The 18,565-nt window shown below is 44.8% G+C and overlaps 1 protein-coding gene across 3 annotated transcripts in view; it reads right to left on the minus strand.

The window, feature by feature from the left end:
• The window catches only part of DNMT3A (DNA methyltransferase 3 alpha), a 451,028-nt gene that overhangs the window by 268,053 nt on the left and 164,410 nt on the right, over positions 1-18,565 (minus strand). For all 3 annotated transcript variants that reach the window (XM_082251154.1, XM_082251152.1, XM_082251153.1), the window contains exon 3: positions 8,054-8,161. In XM_082251154.1, the coding sequence (XP_082107280.1) occupies positions 8,054-8,161 (108 nt within the window). The remainder of the gene's footprint in view (positions 1-8,053; positions 8,162-18,565) is intronic.

Here is an 18,565-nt window from a genome sequence, read left to right on the forward strand (position 1 = left end):
TTTAATCCATAGGGCAGCCGCGCTGGACATCTCCCAGCCTAAAGATGGAGGCAGCCGCAGACAGTGTGTGAACTGTGTATGTCAGACAGACAGAGTGACACTGCAGATGCGCCCCCCCAGATATTGTGCCCGGTGCGGCTGGCCCCCCCTGCACCCCCCACGCTACGCCACTGATTCTCACAGCATGTGAAACCACGTGTCCTTATTGCAGATGTACTGCAGTAATGTTCATTGTTAATGGCACCCCAAATGTGCCTACCAAGGCACATGTGCAAAATCCTATCAGAATGCATTATAACTTCATGCCATGTGCTTGGTGAGATGTGTTAAAAAAAATGCCATGCAGTTCTTTAGTGTTTTTTTTTTTTTGCTGTGCAATGCATATTGTTGCATTTAACAAGGAACATCAATGCACATGCATTGTCATATAATAGAAATATGAACTGGGACTAAGGGAGGATTTGTACCTCACATTGGAAAGATATCCATTCACTTCCTGTTGAGTCTATACAAATGGCAAAAAAGGTTGACAACAATTTACAGCAGCTTTAGGCCTCCCCTGCTAAACCCCCCCCCCCCCCCCCCCCAAAAAAAAATGGCTTTTGATACACTTGAACTCCAGGAATATACTAAAAAATAGAATAAAAGCAGTTACATACATAGTTACATAATAGGTGAGGTTGAATAAAAACAATAGTCCATCCAGTTCAACCTGTGTAGGTGTGTGTGGACGTAATCATTTCCCATACCCCTGAATGTTTTGATCCTTGAGATGTACATCCAAGAGTCTTTTAAAAGTAGCCATACTCCTGGCAGTAACTACCATTTGTGGTAGAGAATTCCACAGTCTAGTAGCCCGTACTGTAAAAAACCCCCTGCGTAGCCTGAGGTTAAAACGCTTCTCCTCTAATCGCATTGTATGTCCTCGTGTCCTCATGCATTCCTTGCGACTGAATAGTTTGTTTTCTATGTGGGTATCACCGTTGAGGTATTTATAAATCGCTATCAAGTCCCCTCTCAGTTGTCTCCTCTCCAGGGAGAATAAATCAAGCGCTTGTAAGAGCTCTTCATAATTAAGGTCCTCCAATCCCCTAATCAGTTTAGTTGCTCTCTCTGGACTCTTTCAAGCTCCAACACATTCCTTCTGAGGACTGGCGACCAGAACTGGACAGAATACTCCAGATGTGGTCGGACCAGTGTTTTATATAGTTGTGTTTATAAAAAAAAAGTTATCAATTGTAAAGCCAGCTAGTATAAAAACATGAATTTTATTTGGCATCAGCCTTTTGTAATCTCTTGTACAGCAGAGGTCAAACTGAAAGAGGGATGGGCAACACCAAGTTACAGGTGTACTGTAGGCACATATGCTAACCTGAGCATACTGGTGGCATGACAGTACACATAATGCAGAGGTATAAGCTCATTAGTGTGCTGCTGCTCCTTCAGTATCCCATCATATGCTGGGGTAGGTAGGTGATCAAGTTGCATTTCTTAAAGCAGATATCCAGTCTCCCCCCAAAAAAATTAAAAGTCAGCAGCTACAAGTATCATAATATAAGGACAATTACCTATGCAGGAATCCAACGCTGTCCTCCCCTGAGAAGATTCTTCAATCAGCTTCGGGTTCAGGAGCCAGCACCTTAACTAAGGGAAACTGGGAGTGAAGCCTTGTGACTTCACAGCCGGTTTCCAACTGCACATGCACAAACCATGCTGCGCTTTGTGAATTGTCCCACAGTCTTCTGGGACCTGTGATGTGTCTCAGAAGGCTGTAGGGGAAGGAGAAGGGGTCGTACTTCTGCTCGAGCCACTGAGGTGATCTGACCGGAAGTTGGAGCGGGTACCTGTCAAAACCAGGTACACGCTCCCCCCTTCCCAAACAGTGCCACATGTTAAGGAGGAGGGGAGGGGGGTTAGGATGCAAATAAGCAACCTTTTAGTTCAGTGATGGCAAACCTGTGCCATAGCTGGCACGCAGAGCTCTTTCTGTGGGCACGCGAGAGCCCCTGCCACTACCCGCACTGTGACAAGGGGAGAAGCGAGCGCAGGCTGTAGGTGTATTTCCCCCCCTCGTCCCCCTTCTTCTGTCAAGCAGAGTGGGACAGGTACAGAGCGGTGCTTGCAGGGATCGCCGCCCACTCTGATTCCTCCTGCCTCCCCATTGGCTGAAGCCAGGGACCAATGAGGAGCCAGTGCACCATAGGACATGTAGTCCCAGAAGACTATGGCTCCTTTTTCATCAATTAAAGAAAAACTACAGCCCCAGCATGCCCTGAGAAAATAAGAGGAGGGACAGCCTGGAGCCCGGGGGAAAAAAAAGGGATGAGAGAGAAGGGAGAGCAAGGGTGAGAGGATTGTGGTGACAAGAGTGAGAGGAGGCTGAAGTGGTTCAGGAGGGAAAGAGAGCCCAAGCCACAACAGCCCCTGGAGATGAACCAGCTAGAGAGGAGCAAGAGGACGGTGCTGAGAGGACACCATCAAGAGTGATGAGGGTGATCAAAGGCACCAACAAAAGGAGAAGCTGCTGCCAGGTACACCAACACTGGACACCAGAGCTGGGTGAGTGCAGAATTGACTACAATCCCTCTTGGAGTGTGCGATCATCACCTGGGTGTCTGCAGTTTAATTGCAGTGTTGGAACTATGAAAAAAATAAATTGCTTTGTGATGAAGTTTGGGCACTCGGGCTCATAAAGGTTCGCCATCACTGTTTTAGGTGAAGTTCTGCTCTAAATGCAATAAAGAAAAGTCAGGTCACCAGGGTGGCTGTACTGGATTGCATAGAAAATCCCCTCTTTACTTCTTACAGTAAGTTCAGTTCAGTCAAAGCTCAGTTGCCACTGTTCATTGTTCATTAAGCGCACCTGTCTATGCTACAACACAATAGATGTACAGGCAATGATGTGCTCTGTATTTATATTAGAACAACATATGTAATGAGTGGTACGGTACAGTTCGGTTCAGTACGGTACGGTTCGGAATGGTACACCTTGCGTTTCCACTGCCAATAGTACCCTTTCATGATAGGCGTGGTGTAGCAGGAAAGCTATGATAGACGATTCTTTGTCAACCAATCAAAGTTCTGCAGAGTGTAGCTCCACCCTGTTGGTACGGTACTAATGTGCTTGGTACCCTAACGAAAGGGTCCCAAAAAAGTGGTACGGTTCGGAATTAGGGTACCATTCACAATAGAAACGGCAAAAATAGAGTACCGTACCGAACCGAACCATACCATACCACTCAGTGGAAACGAGCCATTATTGAAATGCCAGTCTAGAACATTTGAAAACGAACTGATCCTTGTCCAATGACTTTCATATATAGACCTACATAGATCTTGTACAGTTCTGCACTGCCAACAGTCTCAATGCGGCTCAATGGGAAATGGAGATGAGTGTTGACAGGCCCCCTTCACCTGCATATCTATTCACTGCAGTTTTATTACTGAGCTCAGGTTGAGCTCATTTCTTCCTGCCCCCATCTCCTCTGACACTCACCCTCCTTCTGTGCTATGACGGAGCTGGTTACGGGCAAAAGCCAGGAGCCTGAGACAAGTGATTCAGCTCTGAATAATTATTCATCTCCCACAGTGCAGTGTGGTCGGACAGCAGTGGGGGGGAAGAAGTGTGTGCTGTCAATCACGCTGCTCTGTAACACCGCACCAAACCAAAATAGGACAAAGTGCAGCATGGGGGAGAGGATAAATAAAATATGTAGGGCATGTAGGGATCATTGAAAAAACCTTTAGACACCAGGCGACCTCTGCTAAAATGTATTATAACGCGACATTATCAACAATAACTTGTAAATATACGAATAAAAAAAATAATAAGGAACGTGGTTGCACTTAACATATTTGTCATCCAAGGCTTCTATATAAAACATTATTATTTATGAGGCAGATATCCTACAAAATGACCTGAACAAAATAACGGAGTGGGCAACGACATGGCAAATAAGGTTTAATGTGGAGAAGTATAAGGTTTTTGCACTTTGGGACTAAAAACATAAAAGCACAATACACTTTAGGGGGGAACCTTTGGGGAATCAAAAATGGAGAAAGATCTGGAAGTCTTGGTAGAGGATAGACTAAGCAATAGCATGCAATGTCAAGTGGCAGAATATTAGCATGCATAAAGAAAGGGATGTATTCCAGAGATAAAACTATAATCCTACCACTTTATAAAACTCTGGTCCGACCGCATCTGGAGTATTCTGTCCAGTTCTGGTCGCCAGTCCTCAGGAGGGATGTGTTGGAGCTGGATAGAGTCCAGAGAAGGGCAACTAAACAAATTAGGGGATTGGAGGACCTTAATTATGAAGAGTGTCTACAATCGCTTAATTTATTCTCCCTGGAGAAGAGACGCCTGAGAGGGGACATGATAGCAATTTATAAATACCTCAATGGTGATCTCAGCATAGAAAAAAAGCTATTCAGTCGCAAGGATTGCATGAGGACTTGAGGGCATACAATGCGATTAGAGGAGAAGCGTTTTAACCTCAGGCAACGCAGGGGGTTCTTTACTGTTAGGGCTACAAGATTGTGGAATTCTCTACCACAAGAGGTGGTTTCTGCGGGAAGTATGGCTACTTTCAAAAGACTCTTAGACTTATATCTCAAGGATCAGGACATTAAGGGCTATGAGAGATGATTACAGCCACGCGTGCCTACACAGGTTGAACTGGATGGACTATTGTCTTTATTCAAAATCAACTACTATGTAACTATGTAATTTATAGTAATAACAATGAAATTCAACAAATTATAAAAATGGACAACAAAAAAAACCGCAGTGAATTTGTAGCTCGCTCTCTCATTCAGTGAGTTCAGCGGATACGTGACCCATTACATTGCTGGTTAGTGGAGAAGTCCCCTCTTATACTGGTGGTCAGTGAAAGGCTGGTATACTGGTGGAGACCAGGAAGAATGCTCTTTACATTTTTTAAAGATGCAATAAAACATTGCAACAAAAATCACACTCCCGCTGTCCCTGATTATTGCTCAAAATGTGCAATAGCACTGCATTACGTTTCATGTACAGGTTTTGAGATTACAGGGCAAATGAGTAAGTAGTATGGCTTAATGCATGACACAGAATTTACAACCATGTCAAGATTTCTAAAGTTAAGGCCCACCCAAAATAATAGCTGTAGATGTTAAGCAGAGTCCAGGTACTGTATGATCAAACAGTTGGAGGTGGCCTCCATTTTCATTTGTGAGTCTTTATATAGGGGCGGGACTTGATCAATCTGTATTTTCCAGGTTCTTAGGTCTGGGAGAGAGGGATTCCTCCACATAAGCAGGAGATCCGTTTTGGCATAAAATAGGAGCGTCTTCAGAGGACGCTTAGTATACTGGGATACCTACAACCCATCAAGTAGTCCCTAGGGGGCAAACTGTGTGGTTATGTAAGTTTGGGAGGCCCAGTGCCAGTAATGTCAGACCAGTATCCACATATATATATGTGCATTCCCAGATAGTGTGATCGAAGTCGGATTGAAAACTACAATATTTAACAGAGTGTAGTGAACTTACACACCAGTTTTTGAACGGTGGCTGATGTACAGTAAATTTGGCGGACATTTTTCATCTAAATTACCTCCAATCATCTATGGGTAATGGAGGTACAATGTTCCTTACATTGGTGATCAGTGAGAAGAATGCTCCTTACATTGGTGGTTAGTTGGAAGAATGTCCCCCTTACATTGGTGGTCAGTGGGAAGAATTCACCTTACATTGGTGGTCAATGGGAAGAATGTTACTTACATTGGTGGTCAGTAGGAAGAATGCTTCTTACACTGGTGATTCGTGGGAAGAATGCTCCCTACATTGGTGGTCAGTGGGAAGAATGTCCCCCCTACATTGGTGACCGTTGGGAAGAATTCTCCTTACATTGGTGATCAGTGGAAAGAATGTTCCCTTACATTGGTGGTCAGTGGGAAGAATGCTCCTTACATTGGTGGTCAGTGGGAAGAATACTCCTTACATTGGTGGTCAGTGGGAAGAATGTCCCCCCTACATTGGTGACCGTTGGGAAGAATTCTCCTTACATTGGTGGTCAGTGGAAAGAATGTTCCCTTACATTGGTGGTCAGTGGGAAGAATTCTCCTTACATTGGTGGTCAGTGGGAAGAATACTCCTTACATTGGTGGTCAGTTGGAAGAATGTCCCCCTTACATCGATAGCCATTGTGAAGAATTCTCCTTACATTGTTGGTCAGTGAGAAGAATATTCCTTACATTGGTGGTCAGTGGGAAAAATACTCCCTACATTGGCGTTCAGTTGAAAGAATGCTCCTTATGTTGGTGGTCAGTGGGAAGAATAATCCTTACATTGGAATTCAATAGGAAGAATCCACTTTACAATGGTGATGAGAGGGGAGAACACGCCTTACACTGATGGTCAGTGGGAAGAATGCTCCTTACAGTGGTGGTCAGTGGGGAGAATACTCCTTACATTGGGGATCAGTGGGGAGAATGCTCCTTACATTGGGGATCAGTGGGGAGAATGCTCCTTACATTGGGGATCAGTGGGAATAATGCTCTTCATATTGGTGGACAGCAGGGAGAATGCCTCCCTTACAGATACCTATGAAGTGGATGCACAAAATACCAGGTTTTTAAAACCGAACGGGCTCTCAAAGGTCAGGTACAGAAGTCATAGGTGAATCTGGGTAACGGACCCGCCAGTACAGTAACGGCAACAGCAGCTGCTCTATTATATCTCTGAATAAATCATGACCTAAATATTTCATTAGGTTCAATATTGAATTTCAGTCAAACCAGAACACAGTTCTTCACCAAAGTCAGACACGAATCCACTTCAACAATAAGCCGCTGATTTCATTACTTCCCAGCTTTCTAAAATTGTGCTTTTTATATGGGTATAAACGCGGGTCAATACTGAAAAATAAAAGGTAAAAGTAGCCGCCATTGCATAGGAAAAAAATTAAAGTCCAACACCACGCCAAACTTTTATTTCTAATTTTGGAAAGAATGGGCAAAGTTAGTCCACATACTTCCTGTGTGCTCAGTGGGAAAGGAAGTGAGTATTATTTGTGTAATCAGGACTCAAGACAGAAATACAACTCTGTATAGTCTTTGGGTAAGAGCTAGAACTATTGCATGGCTTGCATTGGTGTATGTCACCATGTTGGAGATATCGCCACTCACTTCCTAACATGTCACTAGGACAGGGAATGATGGTAAGTCTCCTACACAGGGAACATATGCTAATAAAAAATCTGATAAAATGTACAATAGTGTCCCACTCTATCTTTACCTTACACAATTTCATGCAATCCCCTCTTTCCATATTGCTGTGTGCCCCAGTGTATGTGCCTTATTTAAAAAAATGTTGTTCTATACCTTTTTTCCTAGCGCTGCTCAGTGCTCACGTGACCGGGCCACCTCTACCCTCATTAGATTTGACAGGTGCAGCGGAAGGGGCCGACAATCCCCCGCTGACGTCAGTTGGAAGGAGGGGAGGAAAGATGAAGAGAGGCTTCTGGTCACGTGAGCACCGAGCGGCGCTAGGAAGTAAGGTATAGAACGATATAAGGCACATACACTGGGGCAAGTAAACTGACCACGGTGTCAGGGCTCAGCAGCCATGATAAACTGTGGTCACTTTATAGGGGGGAGGGCAGAACCAGGCAGGATCAGCCAGGTATTTTAGGTGATAGAAGGGGCCCGAATTACACAGCACAAACACTGTGCATTTCTGTGCAAGCATGCATGCTTTAAAGGAACAGGATCCTTTTTATTTTATTTTTTTTAGGGTAACAAACGCTCTAAAGTTAATAACAATGCAGTCTTTCGTTTTTCATATGGGCCTACTTTATTTTTCTATACGGGCCCACTTTAAAAAGTGTTGTTCCTCTTTTAGTACCTTCCAAGTCCCAAGTGATAGCAGTTCTCTTAATCAGCGACTCAAGAAGTATTAAATCCAATTAGATCAGCTGGAAAGCCAGACAGACAGCATTTTACGAAGCAGAGGACAGTAATTGCAGCTCCAACATTTCTGTCAAAATGTGTTTTTTGTTTTTACTCACCATTTCTGTTTTTCGTTTCCTGCCTGGTCGTCCCACTTTCTTTATGGACCCCCCAACGTCGTGTTTTTCCTCCTTGTTCTTCTGCTCCCTGGGCTCTTCTTCTCCCTGCTGAGAATCAAAACAAAGACATGACAGCCTCACATTACACAGGACATTTAGAAAAGAATGAGCACTGGCTGCATATAATGCTGGTATGGACTTGACTTTGCTGTGTAGGAATAATAACAGTGCTGGAGATAGATGATGGAGGTCACAACGCTACTAAGAACCAAACAACCCTGAGATGTGGAGAGAACACACAGCCCAGTAACCAAGTCGAATGTAGACAGTAATGACAACATAATGTATAATATAGATACAGAGAGCAAACACAATATCATGACCTCATCTAATGTAGATGTACAGCACATATGGTAGTAAACAAAGCCCCATTAGGCCCCTTTAACATGGGCTTTCCGATTCGATCCACCTGTCAGTTTTTCAGGCGGACCGGATCAGATGCTCCATGCAGTCCTATGGAGCAGCGGGTGACAGCGGAGACATCTCCGCTGACACCTGCTGCTATCCGATCCGATCCTGTCCCTGAAATCCGGACAGATGGAAACCCTTTGGCCCCTTTCACACGAGCTATCCGATCCGCCTGTCAGTTTATCAGGCAGACCGGATCGGATGCTCCATGCATCCCTATGGAGCGGCGGATGTCAGCTCCATAGAGGAGAGCGGGGATCTGACAGCTCCGTCTCTGCACACAGAGCGGAGACGGAGCTGTCATCCGCATGCTCAGCGGAGATCGATGGATCGATCCCCCGCTGAGCAGAACGGACTCCGTCAGGCGCACCGCCCGTGTGAAAGAGCCCTATTTTCCATCCGTCTGGAGGATTGGATCGGATAGGATCAGATGAGAATGGACAAGCCGTCTGTTCTCATCCGATCTACCCATAGAGAGCAGGGATCTGACAGCTCCGTCTCTGCACACAGAGCGGAGACGGAGCTGTCATCTGCCTGCTCAGCGGGGATCGGCGGATCGATCCCCGCTGAGCAGAACGGACTCCGTCGGGAGCACCGCCCGTGTGAAAGAAGCCTTACAGCATCTAACAGAGACGTAGAGAACATGTATAAATTAAACACAATGTAATTTAAATGTCTAATTTAAATGTGGACAGCAAGTAGAGAACAAACAATGCCCCATGGCCACATGTAATGTACCTGTACAGAGCAAAAACGCCCTATGACAATGGCTAATCTACGGTGCCTCGAAAAAGTATTCATACCCCTTGAAATTTTCAACATTTTGTCATGTTACAATCAAAAACTTAAATGTATTTAGTGGGATTTTATGTTATAGACCAACACAAAATGAAGCACTGGTTAATCCATCATCCGAAAAAAGGAAAGAGTATGGCACAACTGCAAGCCTACCAAGACATGGCCGTCCACCTAAACTGACAGGCCGAGCAAGGAGAGTATTCATTAGAGAAGCAGCCAAGAGGCCCATGGTAACTCTGGAGGAGCTGCAGAGATCCACAGCTCAGGTGGGAGAATCTGTCCACAGGACAACTATTAGTCGTGCACTTCACAAATCTGCCCTTTATGGAAGAGTGGCAAGAAGAAAGCCATTGTTAAAAGGAAGCCATAAGAAGTCCTGTTTGCAGTTTGTGAGAAGCCACGTGGGGGACACAACAAACATGTGGAAGAAGGTGCTCTCGTCAGATGGGACCAGATAAGGCCAAAATTGAACAAAATTGAAAATAGCCTAAAAGCAAAACTCTATGTGTGGCGGAAAACTAACACTGCACACCCCCTTGAACATACCATCCTCACCGTGAAACATGGTGGTGGCAGCATCATGTGGTGGGAATGCTTTTCTTCAGCAGGGACAGGGAACCTGGTCAGAGTAGATGAGAAGATGGATGGAGCCAAATACAGGGCAATCATAGAAGAAAACCTGTTAGAGTCTGCAAAAGACTTGAGACTGGGGTGGAGGTTCACCTTCCAGCAGGACAACGACCCTAAACATACAGCCAGAGCTACAATGGAATGGTTTAGATCAAAGCATATTCATGTGTTAGAATGGCCCATACAAAGTCCAGACCTAAACCCAGTTGAGAATCTTTGGCAAGACTTGAAAATTGCTGTTCACAGACGCTCTCCATCCAATCTGACAGAGCTTGAGCTATTTTGCAAAGAAGAATGGGCAAAAATGTCCCTCTCTAGATGTGCAAAGCTGGTAGAGACATCCCCACAAAGACTTGCAGCTGTAATTGCAGGGAAAGGGGGTTCTACAAAGTATTGACTCAGTGGGGCTGAATACAAATGCACGCCACACTTTTCACATATTTATTTGTAAAAAATGTTGAAAACCATTTATCATTCTCCTTACACCTTACAATTATGTGCCGCTTTGTGTTGGTCTATCACATAAAATCCCAATAAAATATATTTACGGTTTTTGGTTGTAACATGAGAAAATGTAGAAAATTTCAAATGTATAAATACTTTTTCAAGGCACTGTATCAGCGACAAGATTGCCAGTGACAATGGCTCTTTATTCACCTTTATGGCTTAGCTACAAATCACTAAGGCCTTGTTATAGTGGCCCAGTCAAAGTCCAGACCTAAATCCATTCGACTGTGAAATAAAAACAAGTTTAATCACATTTAAATTCACTCACGCTTGCAATTGCCGACACCCGGCTATTGAAAAAAGAGTATAGAAAAAACCCACCAAAATTTTTTAAAAAAACAGATTGGAGTCCCCCCCAAAATCCATTCCAGACCCTTATCTGAGCGAGCGCACCCTTCCTCCTCCTGAACCATACCAGGCCACATGCCCTAAACATGGGGGGGGGGGGTGCTTTGGGGCAGGGGGGCTCCGTCCCCCCAAAGAACCATGTCTCCATGTTGATGGGGACAAGGTTCTCTTCCCCACAACCCTGGGCTGTGGTTCTGGGGGTATGCAGGCAGGGGGCTTATCGGAAACAAGGGGGCCCCCAGATCCCTGCCCGCCATGTAAATGAGTATGGGGTACATACATATCACACATCCCCCCCCCTCTAATCACAGAGCTCCCCCCTGTCAGTTTCATCCCGGGACACTGTGTTGTCCCAGAATGAAGGTGCTCGGGTCAGATCTGTAGATGTCGTCCTGAAGAAGCTAGGTTTCTGGTGAAACATGTTGACCTCATGTAGGCATGCGCCAACACCACCAATCACACGCTACACAAGTTATCTACATGGGCGGCTGTTACAGGATCCTGCATGGAGGTGTACGTATGTTTGCAACAACGGCATACAGCAAACAGCCATTAGCCATTGAGGGTGGAGTGGATACCTCTCTGTGTGGTTGGAGTGGATACCTCTGTGTGTGGTTATCTGGAGGAAGTTGAGGATATCTATTAACTAGGCCTGGCATTTCAAGAGGCATGAGACGAAGGTAAAGCCTTGACTGTACTATTAGATATGTAGAGCATAGAGGTAAGTGCCATTGAGGACTCTAATGCCCTAATCCTTCGCTCTATGTCTACATGCATTCGCCAGTAGCCTAACCAAGTCTCCACAGCCAGCCTGCCTGCGCTTGCTATACGCCTCATTAGCAGCTTATGCTCTATTGATTTGCTTAGTGCTAATCCATGAGACAGTTATATTGGTCTTCTGTGATTTGGATACAATAAGACTAAGCTATCTGTGGATTCCAGTCAAGTGCTTATGTCAGTGTCCGCTACAATATGTTACAGTGGAATCAACTTACTTTCAGATCTTGCAACTAGGCTTGCTACAACTGTTTCCATTTGTACACTGACAGCCTTGTCAGCCCACCCATGTTAGGCTCATATAATAATTGGCCATTATCTACTTGGGGATGTTTAACTCTACACATTGGACTGAGGTTCCTTTTGATTTTTATATTTAGGTGGCTGGTGTTTTACTGGCCCTTCATCTCTAGTTCCATATTTGACGTTTTTTTCTGTGGAGTCACCTCCCAATTAGCCTTGTTTATGCAATTCATGGGATGATTGTGTAATGTGATCGATGTGTGCATGGCGCCTGGCACACCAATTTGCCACAACATTGTATTTTTTTTGGTGATGATGGATGGTTTCTGTTTTTTACATTTTTTTCTACTATTTGAATTTTTGTATAAATAAATTTGTAAGTTTTATATATTATTAACCGGTTGTAGGGGTACGTCACTCGTCTGTCACTGACTTGTGAGCCAATAGCGGGCGCACGCCCGCCGAGGCGCGCGCCCGCCCCGGCTCATTCACTTACAAGTCAGTGCGTGTGACCGGCGGACCCGATCGTCCGCCGGTCACTCACGATCACTCCGGTGAAGGGAGAAAGGCAGGCGGCTAATGTAAACAAGCCGCCTGTCATTCTCCCTGGTGTAAAAATGGAGATCAGACGGTTCTACAATGTAGGACCGTTGATCTCTGTTTTTACACCAGTAGCCATGTCCCTTTACAGTTAGAAGCACGCCCCTAGGACACACTTAACCCCTCCCTCTCCAATACAGTTAACCCCTTCCCTGCCAGTGTCATTTTTGCAGTAACAGTGCCTATGTATAGCACTGATTACTGCAATAATGTCACTGGTAACCCCAAAAGTGTCAAAAATGTCAGTCAAGGGACCGATCTGTCCGCCGAAATGTTGCAGTCCCGCAAAAAAATCGCAGATCGCCGCCATTACTCGTTAAAAAAAAAACACCAAAAATGACAAAAATCTTTCCCTTTGTTAGTAAACGCGATAACTTTTGCGCAAACCAATCAAAATACGCGTTTTGCGATTATTTTTACCAAACATATGTAGCATAAAACAAATTGGCCGAAAATGTTAAAAAATTTTGATTTTTACATTTTTTTTATTGGAATTTCATATAAAAAAAATGTGAAAAATATTGTTATTTTTGCAAAATTGATGCTCTTTTTTTGTTTATAGCGCATGATCAAAAAATCGCACAGGTGATCAAATACCACCAAAAGAAAGCTCAGTTTGTGGGAAAAAAAGGACGTCAAATTTGTTTAGGTACAGCATCGCACGACCGCGCAATTGTCCGTTAAAGTCAAGCAGTAAAAAATCGCAAAAAAAACCCTGGTCAGGAAGGGGGTAAAATCTTCCGGGGCTTAAGTGGTTAAGTCAATCACTGATTTTCTGTTACCAATCCCCGGCGGCTCGTATAATGGTCCCTAGGGCAGTTCTCCTTTCTCTCTTTTTGTAATTATGCTTCACTGGCCATTGAGCCCCACCTAATTGTTGAGTGAGTGGGAGTGTGTACAGAGGTTCCCACCTTTTTTTTGGTAAGGATACCTAACTAGATCATTAGTTCCCCTACCCAACATTGCTTTCTGATCATATAGAGAGCATACATAGCCTCATATTCATGTCTAATGTATATGTAGAGAGCAAACACACCCCCCTGACTATGTCTACTATAAATGTAGAGCGCTAACACAGTCCTGTGACCATGTCTAATGTTACTATAGGCAGAAAATATGGCCCCATGACCACATCTAATATACAGTATCTCATAAAAGTAAGTACACCCCTCACATTTTTGTAAATATTTTATTATATCTTTTCAGGTGACAACACTGAAGAAATTACACTTTTCTACAATGTAAATTAGAGTGTGTACAGGTTGTATAACAGTGTAAATTTGCTGTCCCTTCAAAATAACTCAACACACAGCCATTGATGTCCAAACCGCTGGCAACAAAAGTGAGTACACCTCTAAGTGAAAATGTCAAAATTGGGCCCAAATTGTCACTATTTTGTGTGGCCACCATTATTTTCCAGCACTGCCTTAACCCTCCTGGGCGTGGTGTCCACCAGAGCTTCACAGGTTGCCACTGGAGTCCTCTTCCACTCCTCCATGAGGACATCACTGAGCTGGTGGATGTTAGAAACTTTGCGCTACTCCACCTTGCGTTTCAGGATCCACCACAGATGCTCAGTAGGGCTTAGGTCTGGAGACATGCTTGGCCAGCCCATCAGCTTTTCCTTCAGCTTCTTTAGCAAGGCAATGGTTGTCTTGGAGGTGTGTTTGGAGTAGTTTTCATGTTGGAATATTTCCCTGCGGCCCAGACTCCAAAGTGAAGGGATCATGCTCTGCTTCAATATGTCACAGTAGATGTTGGCTTTCATGGTCCCCTCAATAAACTGTAGCTCCCCAGTGCCGGTAGCACTCGTGCAGCCCCAGACCATGACACTCCCACCACCATGCTTGACTGTAGGCAAGGCACACTTGTCTTTGTACTCCTCACCAGGTTGCCACCACACACACTTGACACCATCTAAACTAAATACGTTTATCTTGGCCTCATCAGACCACAGGACATGGTTCTATTAATGTCCTTAGTCTGCCTGTTTTCAGCAAATTGTTTGCAGGCTTTCTTGTGCATCATCTTTAGAAGAGGTTTCCTTCTGGGATGAAAGCCATGCAGACCAATTTGATGCAGTGTGCGGCATATGGCCTGATCACTGACAGGCTGACCCCCCACCCCTTCAACCTTTGCAGCAATGCTAGCAGCACTCATACGTCTATTTCCCAAAGACAACCTCTGGATATGACGCTGAGCATGTGCACTCAACTTCTTTGGTTGACCATGGGGAGGCCTGTTCTGAGTGGAACATGTCCTGTTAAACCGCTGTATGGTCTTGGCCAACGTGCTGCAGCTCAGTTTCAGGATCTTGGCAGCCTTCTTATAGCCTAGGCCATCTTTATGTAGAGCAACAATTCTTTTTTTCAGATGCTCAGAGAGTTCTTTGACATGAGGTATGAGAGAGTGAGAGTGATAACACCAAATGTAAGACACTTGCTCCCCATTCACACCTGAGACCTTGTAACACTAATGAGTCACAAGACATCGGGGAGGGAAAATGGCTAATTGGGCCCAATTTGGACATTTTCACGTAGGGGTGTACTTACGTTTGTTGCCAGCAGTTTAGACATTAAGTTATTTTGAGGGGGCAGCAAATGTACACTGTTATACAAGCTGTACACTCACTACTTTACATTGTAGCAAAGTGTAATTTCTTCACTGTTGTCACATGAAAAGGTATAATAATATATTTACAAAAATGTGAGGGGTGTATTCACTTTTGTGAGATACTGTAAATATAGAGAACATGTGGGCTGACAAAATTAAGCCAAGGTAAAGGAAGCCAGCAGGACTGGCCATTCAGAAGCTAATTGCCAACCAATGCCTTGAAAGGGCCAGTTTACGCAAAACTGATATTTTGGTTGAAAATGGAGCTTGCTGCGGTAAGTCATCCCCTGGCTGTAAATACAGTCTTCTTGGACACTCCAACAGTGATATGCCCCTGCCATAATTACAGCTCTGTTCCTGTCCACGTGGACGTTCTGGGTGTTTCCACCCACCTTTGCATGTTCCAGTTCCACCATAGAAAATAAAAATAAATCAGCAGGGATGGTGGGAGCCCCTCATAATGAGAAAACAGACCAGGAAGCTCACCACAGAGTTCTAAATAGAAATCTCTAGAGAGAAAAGACACCGTCAAACTGTTTTCCAACCTAAGAACAAAAGTGTAATATATTGAAGCTTTCCATTCCTTAGATGTGGTGGCTGCATTTGTTTTCTTCCCTTAATTTTTTTTGGTGAACCCAAATTCAAGAAAAATTTAAAAAGCCCAACACTAGGAAGATTTAAAATTCTACCCTTGTATTGGGGTCCTCTGCACTGCAATGGCTAATTGCTCTTTATGTCTAAGGGGTTTCACAAGATGTTCTATCACTTATCTGATTCCTTGCTCCAGCCCTCTATTTGCTTGCCAGAGTCTTAGTGCCATCAGCAACAATACAGGAGCTTTAACCTTGTATGGTACACTAAGGTGGTTGGAGAGAGACCTGACATGGCCGCAACTTACAGAGCAGGCTTAGGAGGACTGGTCATAGCACTGTTGAGAGCCTACTGGAGCAAAGTAAGTATTTACACTTGAACCCTTTTTGCGCCGACCGCCTTCCGGCTCTTTAAGAGCTGTAAGAGCTGGAGGGCAGGCATTCGGGTAATGTGACTGCAGTGATTGGCTGCCACAGCAGCCTCATGATCAGAAAGCTCCGGATTGCAAGTATGCATTGGGAGCTTACCGGTCCCCGCTGGCTACCATATTAAGAGCATGCTCTTAACATGGTAGCTAGCGCGGTCAGCACAGTAAGTTGTTTAATAGGGCCACATATACTCGGATGCTCAGTGTTAAGGCCCACCTGACAAGTGGCCTCATAGATGCGTGCGGCCGGCGCCAAGAAGTTAATCCCCTGCCCTAGATCAAATAAGCATGCAAACCCTTGCAATTGGGGGGGGGGGGCACTGCAAGAGTGGATTTAATTTTCCTGAAGTTGGGCTTTAGCTGTCTGTCATTCACCAAACACTGAAATGTTAGTTTGCAGTCACTTTTCTTAATGTAAAGGTTCGTATCCCTGAGATGTCACAGTCACAGAATATAACAGCATCCCGCGATGTGGCATGACTGTGTTGTTACCCAGCGGCAGCCGATGCTGAGTACACAAGCTAGGCCGTGTTTTGATAAAGCCGCCCCTCAGATGATCTGTTTAATCCCCATTCATCTGCCCTTATATGTGTGATTGTGGTCTGAACTTACTGTCCCTCAGCCAGAAAGAAACAAGGGAAACTAGATCTGTAAGGCTCTGCTAGATCACCTAAAGTGTGCCACACCAGGCATCAGTCCATCTCTAACAAAAGAAAAACAAAAAACTTTTGCATGAAATATTTAAAGCTGAACAATGGGATAAGCAAATATTGTCTAATATGCATTCATCAAGTGTATTCTTCCTGGAATTTTGGTGTACTTTGTGTATTTCTTCCAGATCTGTGCAGTAATCCAGTGTGGGACTTTTCTTCTGTGCAGGAGCTTGCTGTAAGAAAGACTCCTCACTGCTGCTCTCTCTACTTGTGCAGAGTTACTGGTCTTGTCTCCGCCTCCTCCTGTAGTTTTCTGCAGGCAGCCTGTAGTGGGTGGAGCCTTCAGGTGTCCCAATTGGGAGAATTCCCCTCTATTCCTGTTCTTATGACAACTGTAACATTTTGGGTTTGCCCATCAGTTTCTGTCCTAGTGACAACGGTCACCATTACTACAGTATAGAGAGAGTGCATCTTCCCAGCGGGGGCACAGACAGCAAAAAAAAACAGATGATCTAACTTAACATAGGTTGTACCTGTTTATTTGCAGTCTTGACTTCTCTACATCTGTTCAAAGTGCTGAATTTATAGGTGTAGCGGAATGGACACTGAGAGTGTGGTTTGTGTTGAAAGAGTGACCATAATATTACTGAACAGTGTCCCTGAGGAAATATATAAAGATATATTGCAGATTGCTAGAATATGGCAGAGGTGTTTCATAGACCCCTGCTAGTGGGGTGGGGTCTGTTATTGTGAATACCTGCATTCCATTGTTCTATTGTTCCTGTCTGCCTTGTAAGCATATTATGGTATGTGTGTTTGTGTGGAATGAGTCGAAGAGGGAGGGGTTTTGGCAGAGTGTAGATCTCTTGTGTCTTTCAATAAACAAGGCATTCTAGTTTGACTCCCAGAACTGTGTGTCATCCAGTTACTGGGGGGGATTTTGCCATGGATATTGTAGCACTTCCTCAGCTCCAAGGATGATACAGCGGAGATACCTAGGCTAGGTATTGGAGATCCGTTACACTGGTGGCAAGCGGTGGGATGGTTCTTTTCCCCTAGAGGAGATGCTACAATGGGTTCCGAGAATGGAATGAGCAGATAGAGAATCGCTACGGAAACTTGAAGCGGTCAACCTTGAAAGATTTGTTGGAGAACCGTGGCCGTCCAACAAATAACCGTACCAAAAAGGAACTACTGGCCGAGCTGAAGGAAATGTACCGAAACGACGGTGTGACTGAAGCAGTAGCCCCGAACCTGGAGGATGAGTTTATGCGGACTGTGCGTATGCGGTTGGCGTTGTATGGACCCAATCCTCCTGCAGACATCATTTCCCAGGTGATGAACGCCGCTATCGCTGAGAACCGGGAGAAACGACAATACCAGTTGCGCATGGCGGAGATCCAGAGACCAGTGAGCCCAACTGTGGAGAATGCTCCAGCCCCAACAGAACGGAAAAAGATACCCTTCGCAGCCTTTAAGAGCTTCCAGGAATCGGAGGGGGAAATAGATGGCTACTTAGCCGACTTTGAAAGACAATGTGCCTTACACAAAGTGCCCACAGACGAATGTGTCACCATCCTGGCTGGGAAATTAACAGGTAGAGCTGCCGAAGCCTTTAGAGATATACCTGATGAGGAGATTCACCTCTACCCAGCAGTCAAGGAAGCTTTGCTTGCCCGGTACTCAGTCACCCCCGAGGCGTATAGGAGACGGTTCCGGGAGTCCAAAAAGCACAGCGGGGATTCCTACACCGAGTGGGCCTGCCGTCTTTACAGAACAGCCTCCCTCTGGATTACCGGTTGTCAAGCCATATCAGGAGAAGATGTGTTACAGCTGTTTCTATTGGAACATTTTTTC

The sequence above is a fragment of the Pelophylax lessonae genome (assembly GCF_965119305.1).
Source record: "Pelophylax lessonae genome assembly, chromosome: 3".
NCBI classification, from domain to species: Eukaryota; Metazoa; Chordata; class Amphibia; order Anura; family Ranidae; genus Pelophylax; species Pelophylax lessonae.